At 37.9% G+C, this 16,671-nt stretch overlaps 1 protein-coding gene across 1 annotated transcript in view; it reads right to left on the bottom strand.

Annotated features, from left to right (window-relative positions):
- INTS4 (integrator complex subunit 4) overlaps positions 1 to 16,671 on the bottom strand; it is a 111,264-nt gene that overhangs the window by 46,622 nt on the left and 47,971 nt on the right. The window contains exons 8-12 of the mRNA XM_006077388.3: positions 16,256 to 16,376; positions 13,161 to 13,232; positions 10,340 to 10,514; positions 3,390 to 3,595; positions 312 to 454 (exon numbers count right to left, since the gene is read on the bottom strand). Of these exons, the coding sequence (XP_006077450.1) occupies positions 312 to 454; positions 3,390 to 3,595; positions 10,340 to 10,514; positions 13,161 to 13,232; positions 16,256 to 16,376 (717 nt within the window). The remainder of the gene's footprint in view (positions 1 to 311; positions 455 to 3,389; positions 3,596 to 10,339; positions 10,515 to 13,160; positions 13,233 to 16,255; positions 16,377 to 16,671) is intronic.

The raw sequence follows: 16,671 nt of genomic DNA, 5'->3' as shown, positions 1-16,671 counted from the left end.
CGAGGAAAACGGAATCTCCAGACTCATCTCTGTACCTCCAAAAGTTACCATAGGGCTTGGCACATAGTAAGCACATGGCGGGCACATTATATTTGCTAGGTGGATGGATGGACAAATGAATAACCTAAGACATGATATTTAGTTTAGGAACCAGATTCTTGAGGGTATGGCTAAGTTGAATCAGGTTTCTACAGTGAAGGCAAAATTGAAGGCCATATCTCAATCCATGATAATCCATCGAATAATGTCAACACTATACATTTAACACATTATCAAACTCAGAAAGCAAATGAGAAAAAAAAAATGCTTACTTCCATATGGAGTCCCTATCAGTAGGGTACTTGGTTAAATTTTTTAGCAGCTCCACCAGTGCAAGATGAATCCCTTCTTTGGTTGAAACATTAGTACAGCATAGGAGTTCATGAAGAGCCTCTCTAATATCTCTAGATGAATCCTTAAAAAAAAAAAAAGTAATAATAAAAAGCAATCACTATGGATTAGCTATTATGGAGGACTGTACAAGTTAAAGTGGGAGGATTAGGCCAAGAGCCCCTCTCAAAGGGGAGGGGCTAGTAGTTGAAAAGACTTCACAGAGGAGGTAAAATTTGAAATGATATTTGAAGAATCCATTCATTTGTTCATTCATTCATTTGTACACTCTATATTTACAGAATACTTATTAAGCAGTCAACATTTATCAGTACCTACTATGTACCAAGTGTTAGGGATACAGCCATAATTAAAATCGAATCCCTGTTCTCAGGAGCTTCCTTCCAGTGAAAAGACAAAAATAAACAGCTAAAGGACTGATCCAGTGGTTAAGGGACACGGGTTCCATCTCTAGTCTGGGAAGATTCCACATACCTCAGGGTAACTAAGCCCGTGCATTACAACTCCTGAAGCCTGCATGTCCTGGAGTCAGTGCTCTGCAACAAGAGAAGCCACGGCAACGGGTAGCCCAAGCACCACAGCTAGAGAGCAGCCCCTGCTCACTGCAACTAGAGAAAGCCCATGCACAGCAACAAAGACCTAGCACACCCTAAATAAATAAGATATGAGAAACTATAAAGAAGGTTAAGAGTGCTAGGACTGGAGGGTTATTTTATGTGGCATGATCAAAGGGAACAGCAAACATTAAGCCTATGTTTGAAAGGCAAAAGCATGTTGAAAAAATAGCAACGTGGCTAGGGCAGATAAACAAAAAAAGAGGTACACCAGGTGATGTCAGAAAGTGGCCTCTTCCCTCCCCAATACCTTCTGCTCAACCTCACTAAAATGATTAGAAGAGTTCACCAACAACTTCTTAATGCTAACGTAAATGGACACATATCAGTTTTACTCTTATTGATATCTTCATAGCATTTTTTGCCAGTTCTTTAAAACTTTCTAACATAGACAATTTGAAGCATGTATAAATAAGTAGACACAAGAAACCCCCCAGTCTCAACAATTAACTCACAGCCAATCATGTTTCATCTATACCTTAACCCTCCCCTCCCAAATTATTTTGAATCCAGTCAGAGAAATCATAGCATTCTGTTGGTAAATATTTTCATAATACTTCTTTTTAAAAATGAGTCTTTATTAAAAAAAAACAAACCATAAAACCAATACAATGCCTAAAATTTTAATAATTCTTTAATATCAAATATCCACCCCATAATCAAATTTCCCCTACTCAAAAAGGTTTTACTCGTTCTAATCAGGCTCCAAGAATGTCCACCCATTGCAGTTGGGTAATATGCCCCTTAAGTATCTTTTAATACGTAAAATCTCTTTACATCTCACTTTTTTTACCCCTTGCAATTTCTCCCCTGTATATCTCGAGATGGTAGTTTGATTAACAGGCTTGATCAGAACCAGGTTCAATTTTTTTTATAAGACCACTTCACAGGTGGTACCGTATACTTCTCTAAGCAACTATATATTTCTCCTTTGTGATATTACTAACCACTGACGATCACTGCCTAGATCTAGTAATTCATTAAAGTTGTAAAACCATGATATGTAAATTCTATCATTCTTGATTTATTAACTGGAATACTTCTATAAGAGAAACTTCCCTTTATCACCTAGCTGGTTGTCTTGAAGTTCCATTTGTATAGGAAAAGGAAGGATAAATGCTTGATTCCTTAGTTTACCAGTTTTCAAAATAATGAGTTGATTACTAAGCATCTTCCAATGTGACTAATGAAGTGTTTTACTTAATTATTATAAAATCATGGGTTTCATCATATTTGCCATTGTAATCTTAATGAGATGTTTCACCTTTGGCCAGTGAGAGACTATTTAAGTCATCTCCTGGGTCTTTTGATATGAGCCTAGGGGTGTTTGAAAGCTAATATCTGCTTTCAGAAATGCCTGGAATCAGCCATTTCTCTTCTGCATTTTGGTTACTTTTAGCAGGAAATAGGATCTCCAAAGCATTTTTTTTAAAGTCAGGTTTATTGACATGTGTTATATTCTATAAAATTCATCCTGTTTAGTGCACACTTCCATGAGTTTAACAAATCCATATAGTTATGTAACCACCATCACAATCACGATACACAACACCTGCATCACTCACTTTCCTCGTGTCCCTTTGGAGCCTACCCCTCACCCCAGTTTCTAGCAATCAATGATGCATTTTCTGCTACACTTTTGTCTTTCCAAATGTCATATACATGAAATCATAGAGCATGCTGCTTCTCGTGCCTGGCTACTTTCATTTAGCATAATGTATCCATGTTGTTACATATATCAGCAACTACTCCTTTTTAATTTTATTTATTCATTTTAACCAGAATGACTGGATGGGTCCTAACTGATTTTTTTTTTTAATTTTATGTATTTATTTGGCTCTTTCCAATTCCTTGAATATATCATATCCACTTTTACCTCTGGATCCTTAAGACACTGCTCCCTCTGCCTGGTACCCTTCCACCCCACTACCATCAGCGCCACTCCTTCCCAAGAAAATTCTTTATATACGTGAATCTAATATAATTTCTCTTTCTAATTTTTCTAATATAGCAAGTCAACTATACTTTCATTAAAAAAAAAAAGAAAGAAAGAAAATGCCTCATTAAGTCCTACTCCTTCAAGTATCCACTACAGCATTCCTTCTTTCTTCCCTATCTCCCCAACTTTACCTTGGCTAACTCAGATTAGATACTCTGTATTCCCAGGGCATCCCATCCTTTCCTGATCATAGCAATACTAAGCTTTATTCAAATAATCCTGTTTAACAGTCAGTCTCCTCCATCATGAAGGAGCTGTGATCAGAAAGCAGAATTGTGCTACCTCTTCACTATTTTATCACCAATGTCTGGCAGAAGAAAAAGAAAAGAAAAGCAGCACTCAGTAGGTAGTGATGAAGAAATGCATAACAAACTGTGATCACTCACCTCTAACACAGCCAGGACAGTGTCAAGCTGATCCTCTCGAAGGGTGATATTGTTAGAGATTTTTCTCATGGTATGTATGGACTGTAGACGTACTTCCTCAATTTCATCATTAAACATGTCAACCAGGAAATCAAGGCACTTCTCAGCAAAAGAGGGTGAAGACTGGGCCAGCATGCAGAGCGCCTCCACAGCAGCAATGCGGACTTCTAGAGAGAAGGGAACAAACAAAACTGCACATCAAGTTAAGGCCCATGGATAAAATGCAAGGACTCCTCATTCAGGCTTGTGTTTCCCCCTTTACTCCTCTCACTCTGCAAACTCTCTCTGGGAGATCTCCTCCAACCCTGTAGATTCTGCTACTGCCTTCACATGGACCTACAAACAAGGATGCTGGTACCACAAGAACTGAGGTTCAGATCTTAAATCCACAGACATGTGATCAAGTCACATGTCTATCTCCATTAACTTAAATTTCTTGAAAACTCAGTTGTCTTATTATCTCAGTATTCCAACCACAGTACTTTTTTAAAAAGCACTTTTCAAACAGCATTATTAAGATTAAAATAGGGTCAAGTATCATTATTCTCAATCTATAGAGATAAGACTCAACAAAGTGGATAAACTTGCCTCAAAGTGAGAGCAGAGATAAGACTAGTACTCTGGTCTGCTAATTACAGACTAGTGTCAGGTAGTGGTTAAGGGTACTGGCTCTGGAATGACAGAGGTCTCACAGTGAACTGCAAAAAGTAATCCATCCACTAACTTGGACGGTGATCTTGAATAAGTAACTTCACTTCATAGCACTTCAAGAGAATACTCATTTCTTACAGAGCAGTTAGGAGGAGTAAAGGACATAGTGTGGGGAAAGCACGTAGCACACTGTCTGACATGTGTTAAAGGCTCAATAAGTATTAACTATGATATAGGTACAGACCTTGTAAGCACCTTGAAAACCGAGGCATGTCCCCTATCTCTTTATATGCTCAGAACATGTAACAGTGAGGCCACTGAGTCCAGGAAGCCCTGCATTCATTCACTGACAATGCATCCTGAACACGCACTATATGCCAGGCCCTGTGCTGAGTGTTGGGATATAGAGATGAGAGATGAGTAAGTTACAGTCCATGCTCACAAGACTTCCACAGATGCCTGTTTCATTCCAATGGTTCCCACTGAGTTCTACAGTAAAATGTACAGTTTCAAAAAAGCCTTCAACTGTGGTTAAACTCTCAAATATAGTCTGGTTTTTTTGTATAAGAAAGGTTTTACAGACACTTAAAAACAGAATTACTACATTAAAGGGAGATGATGACTCAGATTTTTCTTGGTACTTATTAATTCCTCCTTTTCAGAAGGGAAGGATCTGCTCTGCATCACAATAATATAATTTAAACATGAAATTGCTAATAATTATAAAACAAGACAGAGATGGACCCAAATATTTTAAATGCTGACCCTGCTTCCAAGGGCTTTATCGGTTATGTAGCACTGACTCATATGTAAGTCCTGCAAGTGTATCAAGGGAATCACAGAGAAGCTTCTGATCAACATGAGGTAATCAGTATGACCTGACCTGACACAATTCCAAGCAGAAGCAAAGACACTTGGCTTTCTACTTTGCCATGCACAGCTCAGCTACAGGTAGCTAAAGTAACATTTCCTACTGGACTTTTTGGAATGTCGAAAATACATAACAGTCTCCTTAAGGATCCAGGGCAGAGAAAAGGAACTAGACTGCTCGAGAGAGAAAAAAAAAGATTGATCCTCTGGTATCTTAACATGTGTAATGAGGTTCTAGTTTTGTTACTTACCAGCTTTGTGCTTCATACTAAAGATATACCATCTCCTAGCCACTATAGACTAGAATAGTCTACTGCATCACACAGTGATGAACGGTACAACGGAAAAGCACAGGTCCTATTAAGAAAATGCAGAAGAGGCACACAGCCTACTGAGCAGGATCACAGGCAGCATTCTGCAAAGTGACCCCTAAAATAACACCAGATGGAGTGGCTGGGCCAGAAGAAAGAAAAAGGGCCTTTCTACACAGAGGAAGCACATGTAAAGGCCCAGGAATGAGGGAGAACATGCAACAAGAGGACTGGAACTGTGTGATACTATGGATACAGAGCGGCTACAGCCAACAAAACAGGCTCCATTTCACCCAGCAAATGTATCCCTAAGACCCTGACTGACCCAGAATTCTGTAAATATGATTAGAGAGCTCCCGTACCTGATGCTGGTTATGATCTACTCACTTTCCAAAGTTAAGTTCCTTTAATTAGACCTTAGTGACAAACTAAAAACTATAGAAATAAACCACATAAACATTAACTGTGATTAAATTCATTTGTAGAAACTAAACAAAGCAAAACTGCTAGTAGAAACAAAATAGATTCTAGTTACCTGTCTTAGGATAAACTGGGTTTTAACAACTGGAATTCCACTATTTAAATTTTTCATTCATATATCAAGTTCAGGGGGAAAAAAAGCAGAGGCAGCTTTAATTTTCATGTATATAGAAAGCCTTATATATAGCAAACTGAATAGGGTAACCCAATTCTTCTATCTACTAACAGAAGAACTGTCTTTCCAAAGTAATTTTCTTGTCCTTCTAAGAAATTCTGTTCTAAGGTTATCATTTTTGTAGGCATTTTAAAGACCTTAGTTCTAATCCTCTGACATAATTTTACTGTAAAACTTGGACAATCAACATTATCTCCTTAGGTATGCTAACCTAACTGAAAATAGGATGTTGGAGTCACTCAACTCAAAGCACTATCTGTGATATATGTGAGATGGACAGCATCGTACTGTGGAAATGCTAAGAGCTTTGCAAGGGCTTCTATTACTGGTTAAAATGGAGTAACAAAGCCAGATTAATCCTTCTTTCTGAAACAACTAACCAACTAAAAACAGAGACAAAATACATGAAACAAAAGTATTCAACACACCATATATCAGGCAGTAAAAGGGAGTGATCTCTGAGAGACAGGAAATAAATGAGGCGAGCTCTATGACTCTTATCAGTTTACTGTCTGGAGAGTCTCCAGGTTGTAGGTCTCCCTGAGTTCAGAAGACAGAGCTATGATTAGAGTTAGAGGGCAAAGTATAGAAAGGAAAGAAGTGCACAGACAGAGAAAGCTGGGAGACCTGCAGACGGCCCTCCTAAGTCTTCAGTCAATTTCTGATCTGTGAAGAAACCACCCAAGGCCTGAGAAAGAACCACTCCAGGATTTGAGGAAACAATCTCCTAAATTCACAGATGGTCAACAAGTTTTTTCAGAAGGGTTGTTTTACTAGTGGAGAAAAATAACCCTGAGACTTAGTGCTACTCCAGTCCACCTAAAAAAGCTAAAAAATAAAACCTGAGCTAAATGCATTCTAGAACAAAGCTCAAGAATACTTACAGGAATATAACAATGTTCAGCACTCAATAAAGTAAAATTCATGGTGTCTGGCATCCAATCACAAATTACCAGGCATGGATAGAAGCAGGAAAATACAATCCATAATGAAGAGAAAACTCAACCAATCAAAACCAGCAATCACAAAAGTAATAGAGCTAGAAGACAATGACATTAGAACAGTTACTGTAAATACATTCTCTGTTGACAAAGCTACAAGAAAGATTAAACATATTAAGTAGTGACATAGAAGACACTAAAGAAAAGAAACTTAAATTCTAATCAAACTTCTAGGGATGACAATTAAAATGTCTGAGGTGAAAAATAAACTAGATGGAATCAACATCAGATTAGACATTATGGAAGAAAAGATTAGATAAGACAAAACACACATTATTCAAAATGAAACAAAGAGAAAAAAGACTAAAAAGTGAAAAAAAAGAATAGAGCACCTGTGAGTTGCAGGACAAACTCAGTAGCCGAATATATATGTAACTGGGAGACCCCAAAGGAACATGGGTTCAGAAAAATATTTAAAGAAATAACAAACAAAGATTTTTCAAATTTGATAAAAACTACAAACCCATAGTTTGTATGGGCAACAGTGAAAACAGTGTCAGAGTTTACTTTTTGGGGACTCCAAAATCACTGCAGATGGTGACCAAAGCCATGAAATTAAAAGACACTTACTCCTTGGAAAGAAAGTTATGACTAACCTAGATAGCATATTCAAAAGCAGAGACATTACTTTGCCAACAAAGGTTCGTCTAGTCAAGGCTATGGTTTTTCCAGTGGTCATGCATGGATGTGAGAGTTGGACTGTGAAGAAAGCTGAGTGCCGAAGAATTGATGCTTTTGAACTGTGGTGTTGGAGAAGACTCTTGAGAGTCCCTTGGACTGCAAGGAGATCCAACCAGTCCATTCTGAAGGAGATAGCCCTGGGATTTCTTTGGAAGGAATGATGCTAAAGCTGAAACTCCAGTACTTTGGCCACCTCATGCGAAGAGTTGACTCATTGGAAAAGACTCTGATGCTGGGAAGGATTGGGGGCAGGAGGAGAAGGGGACGACAGAGGATGAGATGGCTGGCTGGCATCACTGACTCGATGGACGTGAGTCTGAGTGAACTCCGGGAGTTGGTGATGGACAGGGAGGCCTGGCGTGCTGCGATTCATAGGGTTGCAAAGAGTCGGACATGGCTGAGCGACTGAACTGAACTGAGCGGAACAAACCCATAGATCCAAGAAGCTCAACAAACTCCAAGTATATGAAATATGAAGAAAATTATACCAAGCCATATGATAATTAAATCATTTAAAACCAGTAATAAAGAGAAAGCCTGAAGAGCAGACAGTAAAAAAAGATACATTACATACAGAAAAACAGAAATTTTAAATTACAGCAGGGCTTCCCCGGTAGTCAAGTGGTTAAGAATGCACCTTGCAATGCAGGGAACAGTGGTTCGATCCCTGGTCCAGGAAAAACCTACATGCTCTGGAACACCTAAGCCCTCAAGCTGCAATTAATGAGCCCACGTGCCTAGAGTCCATGCTTCAAAACAAGAGAAGCCACTGTAACAGGAGCCTGTGCAACACAACTAGAGAGTAGACCCTGCTCACCACAGCTAGAGAAAAGCCTAGAATTGGATTCCCAGGGAAATATCTTTCAAAAATGAAATGGAATGAAACTAGAACACTTTCTAACACCATACACAAAAATAAACTCAAAATGGATTAAAGATCTATACATAAGACCAGAAACTATAAAACTCCTAGAGGAGAACATAGGCAAAACACTCTCCGACATAAATCTCAGCAGGATCCTCTATGACCCACCTCCCAGAATGTTAGAAATAAAAGCAAAAATAAATAAATGGGACCTAATTAAAATTAAAAGCTTCTGCACAACAAAGGAAACTATAAGCAAGGTGTAAAGACAGCCTTCAGAATGGGAGAAAATAATAGCAAATGAAGCAACTGACAAACAACTAATCTCAAAAATATACCAGCAACTCCTGCAGTTCAATTCCAAAAAATAAACGACCCAATCAAAAATGGGCTAAAGAACTAAATAGACATTTCTCCAAAGAAGACATACAGATGGCTAACAAACACATGAAAAGATGCTCAACATCACTCATTATCAGAGAAATGCAAATCAAAACCACAATGAGGTACCATTTTACGCCAGTCTGAATGGCTGCGATCCAAAAGTCTACAAGCAATAAATGCTGGAGAGGGTGTGGAGAAAAGGGAACCCTCTTCCACTGTTGGTGGGAATGCAAACTAGTACAGCCACTATGGAGAACAGTGTGGAGATTCCTTAAAAAACTGGAAATAGAACTGCCTTATGATCCAGCAATCCCACTGCTGGGCATACACACCAAGGAAACCAGAATTGAAAGAGACACGTGTACCCCAATGTTAATTGCAGCACTGTTTATAATAGCCAAGACATGGAAGCAACCTAGATGTCCATCAGCAGATGAATGGATAAGAAAGCAATGGTACATATACACAATGGAGTATTACTCAGCCATAAAAAAGAATACATTTGAATCAGTTCTAATGAGGTGGATGAAACTGGAGCCTATTATACAGAGTGAAGTAAGCCAGAAAGAAAAACACCAATACAGTATACTAACGCATATATATGGAATTTAGAAAGATGGTAATAATAACCCTGTATGTGAGAGAGCAAAAGAGACACAGATGTATAGAACAGTCTTTTGGACTCTGTGGGAGAGGGAGAGGGTGGGAAGATTTGGGAGAATGGCATTGAAACATGTATAATATCATATATGAAACGAATCGCCAGTCCAGGTTCAATGCATGACACTGGATGCTTGGGGCTGGTGCACTGAGACGACCTAGAGGGATGGTATGGGGAGAGAGGTGGGAGGGGGGTTCAGGATGGGGAGCACGTATATACCCGTGGCGGATTCATGTTGATGTATGGCAAAACCAATACAATATTGTAAAGTAATTAGCCTCCAATTAAAATAAATAAATTTATATTAAAAACAAAACAAAAATGAAATGGGACTTTCCATTTCATTTGTGGTACAGTGGATAAGAATCCTCCTGCCAATGCAGGGGACACAGGTTCCATCCCTGGTCTGGGAAGATTCCACATGCCAAGGAACAACTAGGCCTGTGCATCACAATTACTAAGGCTGCTCTCCAGAGCCCTTGAGCCACAACTACTGAGCCCATGTGCTGCAACGGCTGAAGGCTATGTGCCTAGAGCCTGTATTCCATGACAAGAGAAGCCACTGCAATGAGAAGCCAGGACACTGCAACGAAGAGTAGCCCCTGCTCACCGCAACTACAGAAAGCCCAAGTGCAACAATGAAGAGCTAGCACAAGCAAAAATATGCAAATAAATAATAAAAGAATTATTTTTAAAAAATGAAGGTGAAATAAAGTCTTCACTGAGTGACTATGAAGATCAAGTGAGACAATCTGTATCGCTCAATACAATGCCAGTGACATAGCAGTCATTCAGTAAGTGGGCACTGCTATTATTATGAAGTCATTCTTACCGTACATCTCATCTTCCAATCCATGAACAAAGGCTCCACAAGCTCCTGACTCAATCAAGTTCACAGCCCCCGTATCTATCTCTTCCTTGGGAGCATCATCTCCCCACTTCCTGCCGCTGGAGAACTCTCCCGAACTGTAAAGTTCCTTGGCACGTTCATGTGCAGTGCGTTTCCTCTGTAGAAGACAACAATTACCACTTGCTGGAGATTCATGAGAGAACAGTGAAGTTGCACACCAAGAACATGAGAAAGTGAGAAATAAAGACTGCTCTCGGGGGCTTCCCTGGTCATCTAGTGGTTAAGAATCTGCCTGTCAATGCAGAGGACATGGGTCCAGTCCCTGGTCTGGGAAGATCCCACATGTCATGGAGCAACTAAGCCTGTGCACCTACTAAGCCCACACTGTAGAGCCCATAAGCCGCAGCTACTGCAGCCCACACACCTAGAGCACACGTGCCACAACAAGAGAAGCCCTGCGCTCCACAACTAGAGAAAGCCTGTGTGGCAATGAAGACCCAGCACAATGAAAAAATAAAAATTTTAAAGTAAATAAATAAATCTTAAAAAAAAAAAAAAAAAAAGACTGCTTTCTGAAAGTTAATTTAAAAAAAAAACATTCAATAGTTATCAGAGCAGAGATATGCAAATTCAACTTGAAGCAAAGACAAAGACTCTCAGGTCTATCAAAGCTGATAGTAATCTGATCAAAGATAGTAACTTCCCAAGTGGCTCACTTGGTAAAGAATCTGCCTGCGAATACAGGAGCATAGGAGACTTGGGTTCGATACTAGGGCTGGGAATATTCCTTGGAGGGGGAAATGGCTACCCACTCCTGTATTTTTGCTGGGATAATCCCATGGACAGAAGAAGCCTGTAAGTTTTACAGTCCATGGGGTCACAAAGAAGTCCAACATGACTGAGTGACTGAAGAAACACACTCACAGCTTTATTAAAGAGAACACAAGACTATTCATCAGAGAGGTGGTTATGTTTGCTATGGCAACACAGGAAAGAGAGAACTAGAGAGGTTAAAATAATGGCAGTATCCCTCTAAGCATCATCCTGGGTAGACAATACACTAGCTCTAGAAAAGAATTTTTTTCAAACCATAGGACTATGCTTTATTTGAGCAACATTATGCTCACCAAGCAAGCCTCAAATTTACTTCCTACACAGGTTGCTTAAGGCGAGATATACTAGTTGGCTAAAGTAAATATTGAGTCTACTTGACAGTTACAGTTACCTTCATAAATGAATAAACTGGCATCGTGCTTTATTTTTTTAATTTATTTGGGTTCACCAGGTCTTTTATATATATTTTTATTTATTTGCCTGCATTGGGTCTTGTTTGTGCCATGCTCGATCTTTGTTGCGGCATGTAGAATCCAGTTCCCTGACAGGGCTTGAACCCTGGCCCCCTTCATTGAGAGCTCGGACTCTTATCCACTGGACCACCAGGGAAGTCAGTGGCAATCTGCTTTAGATATCAGGTTCTATGAATCTTGCTGGAGTGAGACCACACCCTCCCAGCTGATGATCTCAAAGGCACTGATGAAATATAGCACCTGAGCCTACAGGGATGTGGTTTGGACCCATTTGTGGCTTGCAATGTATCTTAGGAACCCTTGAATTACCCATCCCTCATCATTCACCATGAGCATGTCCTTCTTTGCACTTCCACTCCAGTATACACAAAGAACACTGAAGCAATCACTGACCTCAAATGAAGGGAATGCCCTTCAAGAAAGCCATATGGCAATGTTTCATGAAGCAAAGATATCAACTCTTCAACCATTCCTAAGAATTTATCTTATGTAATAAATCAAAAGAAGAAAAGATCTAAAAAATCCATGGAGATAACACTCTCTATATGATTTATAACGGTGGAAAAATTTAGGAGAAACTATAAATGTATAACAAAGGGCTACAAAATGATGATACATCTACTTAATGGGATATTACACTATCAGTAAAAACTATAAGCTAACAAAATGAAAAAAGCATGTAGCGGTAAAGGTAAAAAGTAGACTACAAAATTATCTGTATATAATGATTCCATGTTTAAAACATTCATAAGAAACAGCTGAAGACAAATACCTCAAAATGATGTGTTAAGAGTAGTGGGAATACGGGTAAACTGTTTCCCTTTTCCTTCTACTTGTCAAGATTCTGATTCCTTATTAACACTTTTATAATTTAAAACTTAAGATACTGACAATAAATGATCCTATCATATTTTCAGGCTCATATCTGTTCCTGACAACTATATCAGAGAACCATCAGTTAGTTTAAGGGCATTCTGTTACTGTTCAGAGTAACAGGATGCTGCTACTGAATTCTCATGTAAACTCTTCCAAGAGAATTGCTATTGAAAGGAGTTCTAAGATGTCATACAATCTAATAAAATAAGACCAGACCTTTGTAGTTTCTAAAAGAGAAAGTTAATCTTGCGTCTTCTTTATAAAACACAACCCGTGAAAAGTATCTCATTAAGATAATTTAAAATGTAATGAAGTAATTTGTGATTTGGGTCAAGTTACTAAGAATTTGCAGGAGGGCAGAGCAACCCACTCCAGTGTTCTTGCCTGGAGAATCCCAACAACAGAGGAGCCTGGCAGGCTACAGTTTACAGGATTGCACAGAGTCGGTCACGACTGAAGCAACTTGGCACCCAGCACTAAGATTTTAAATTAAAATGTAATCTAGTCACCCTACATTAACAAATTCATGGGCTATAAAATTGAATCAACACAACCTGACATACAGTTCCACTGATTTTGGTTTCAGAAACCCAGTTTAAACAACAAAGAATTCAAGTTACCCTCAGATCTGACATCAGCTTCTTGTCAAGCGTCTGTTCCAAGAAATGAGAACTGACTTGCTCCATAGAGCCCTATAAAAAAGAAGAATCCAGAGCAAAGTAAACAACTATTAAGACCTAAATATTATCTTAAAATTTAGTTTGCTGCCAACTTAAGAGCATAAAGATAACATTATTCTTGATAGTAAACATCCCTATGGGTTTTGAATCATCAGGAAAATAATAAAACCATTAGCAGCAGCAGCAGCAGCACCTATATAGAGCTACTAGGTGTCATGCATTGCTCTAATTGCTTTATACACATATTAACTCATGTAATACTCACTACAACTATTATTAGTCACAACGTACATAACGAAGAAAGAAGGCACAAAAAGATAAAGCAATTCATTCAAGGTGACAAAGAGCGTAAATTATAGAGCTGGGCTATAAACCCAGGCTCCAGAATCCTTTGCCTTAACTACTACTTTGCTTTTCATTGCATTCTATTCATTCATTTGTCCATTCATTCCTTAAACAAATACATATTTAGCAACCATTTCTTTATATGCCTAGAGTTACCAGGAAGAAGAATACAAATACAAAAAGACATCAATTCTGCACTCAACAATTTCACATACTAGTGAGGAAAACTGACAAGAGATAACTGCATTATGGTATGAAATTTTATAAAATATCTGAAAGTTTTCATCCCGCTGTAAGTCAAGCAGAATGGACTCTATTCACTTTTTGTACAACATGGACTTAAGTCTAAAGCCTTATCATTTCATTTATGTTCTTGAAAGCCTGGCTTCTGCTTTCCTCTAGAGCTTACTCTTGTCACACATCACCCAAGTTGAACACTCCCTCTTACCAAAACGTATCAAACTGCTTGTGGTTTAACATGATATTGTAGTTTAGTATGATATTATAGTTGAGTATGATGTTAGTATGCATGATAGTGTACTCATATTTCTGCTCACATTTTCTCCTTCCCTACTTCTTTACCTAGCTAACCCATACTCACCTTTCAAAGTCAGCTAAGAAATTACCTCCTCCAAGCTTTCTGCGCATGCGTTAGATGCTCTTTCCTAGAAGTACCAATATTATAACTGATTGACTGCCTATGTCAATCGACCTGACCATCCACTCTTTTGAAGACACACATTATGCTCAGTTTGTTGAATTAATGAACATATAGTCTGAAGACTAAATACAGTTTACTGATTATGGGTTTGTCTACTCAAGAGTTGGAGCAGCGGAGTTTACCTCTTAGCTTGCACAGAGGAACTAGTAAACCAGCAGGACCTTAGCCGTACAACCACAGCTCCCAATATATAACTGGACCCCCACTAGGAAGGAATTCTACATGGGCTTTAGAGCATCAAGTATTATTACTACCTATGTGGCCTTGGAAAAATTATACTTTCCTAAACCCTTTAGATTTATTATTTATAAAATGAATAATATATCTACCTCAAAGAGTCTAAAAGAACTAAAAATTATTTGCAAAAAGTGAATATATATGAGTGTAAGTATGTAGGCATCTATTCACGTGTGCTTGTGTATAAGGAAGCAGGTGTATATGCATGTGTATATGAATATGCTTTTGTGACTAAAAGCTTAGTAGGCTAGGAACTCAATAAACAGTAACAATTATTATTATTAGCAAAATTAGACTAAAAATTACTTTTGAAGTATAAACATAATTGCATAATTTAGAGTTGTTTGGATTTGAAATTACTGAAATAACATAAAGCACTTGACTCAAACTAGAGTCTAAGTGAAAACCTTTTCTGCTCACCACTGCAATTCATTATTCATATAGCTTTATATACACAACACCAAAAATTTGAATGACTCTGTTTTAAGGATTACTTTTCTAACCTGCCTACTCAGATGACAATATATCATTGAATTATTCCTCTTAAACATCCTCTCACACACACTATAACACACTGCAGATGCTCAGTACATGTTGACTGAAAGAATCTGATGAATGACTGAATTGTTCTGAATGTTAAAATATCCACAAATCAAAACAATGCTTTAAAATATGAATTCAAAAATAAAATCACTAAAAGCTGGCTTGTTTATTATGGACAGGCAATATAATATATAAGCAGGAAAAAATGAAATCATCCAAATTCTTTATTTTTCCACAAAAATGCTTCACAAACGTCTTAGCAGTTACCCCCAAAATACTGATCAAAGGACAAGGGCTATCACTATATTTGTGTCCAGTACAGTCAGGTCCAAACTTTTTAGCCAACAATCTTACTAAGACTGGCAGAGTTGGAGGCCCTCAAAAGTGATCAAAAAGAATTTCAGGCTTTCTTGCTGTGACACTAATATAAATTTTTATAGATGGTTATATATATGTTTATATATTATAACCACCCCACTACCTTGCATAGGGCAGTATTTTACAATTTATACACATTTTCACAGAAAGGATCTCATTTGAGTATCATGACAGCCCTGTGAGGTAAACCTGAGAAATACTATAAGCCACTTGACAGATACAGATGAAGAGACTGAGGCTAAGACTAAGTGACATGTCCAAGACAACACAGGTATAAAATAAAGCTCAGTATTACACCAACACTCCTTCTGTAAAACAGTTCTATCTCTGAAAAGTTAAAAAAAATTTTTTATAAATGTACCAGGATCCCCAAAGGCAAAACAGTAGGAAAGAGCAAGGCTAAAAGTCAGATTAGCATCTAAATCTCCTAGAACTTCCTATCTGTCTAAGTTAAATATTTACTTAGGCTCTCAGAGAATAATGAGATAAGAATAGTAAGAATAAATGAGATAATCTAATGGCCTTATAGCAAAGCATGTAGGCCATACCAGGTGCTTAGAAACAGTAGCAGTTATTTTTACTATTATGTTCCTTTTTCTCTAGGCTTTGGCTGTCTAATATGCTAACGAGATTAAATAGGATTATCTTTAAAATTCTTTCTAGTTCTAAAAGACTATGGGAAAATGAGCCTTTTCTATTTTAAGAAACATGAAGCTTTATAAAAGTGTATTCCACTTGTCCCTATCTAGCTTCTCAAAATGTCTGTACAAGTGTAACAGGTAATATGTTCATTAAAGAAGACGCAACTTACCAATAGCTTTGCAGCTTGAACTCGAACCATCCAGGAGCCATCACTGACCATGTGACAAATTTTTCCAAACGCATCATCAACTAAGCGAATTTCTTCATTAGAAGAAGGGATTGGGACAATGCTATATTAAAAGAAACCAAAAGTGACAAAACATGAACCTAAAATTATAGGTTCAAAAAACTGAGAATGACCAGTGACAACTGACACGCAAATAGAAATAACTGAATAATTCAAATCCTAGAATGACGAAATACATTTCAGAGTAAACAAATCTCTCTAGGATTTCTTTATTTTTATTTGCACTGCAAATTTGTGTCTTAGATAAAAAGTATTTCACAGCAAAAATTCAAAGATTTATGAGATACCAAAAACAGCTACCACAAAGTATTTTATATCTTTAAGTTTAAACCAATATA

This window comes from Bubalus bubalis, chromosome 5 (assembly GCF_019923935.1).
Source record: "Bubalus bubalis isolate 160015118507 breed Murrah chromosome 5, NDDB_SH_1, whole genome shotgun sequence".
NCBI lineage: Eukaryota > Metazoa > Chordata > Mammalia > Artiodactyla > Bovidae > Bubalus > Bubalus bubalis.
Note: the sequence above shows the minus strand (reverse complement) of the source record. Positions and strands in the feature narration are given on the sequence as shown.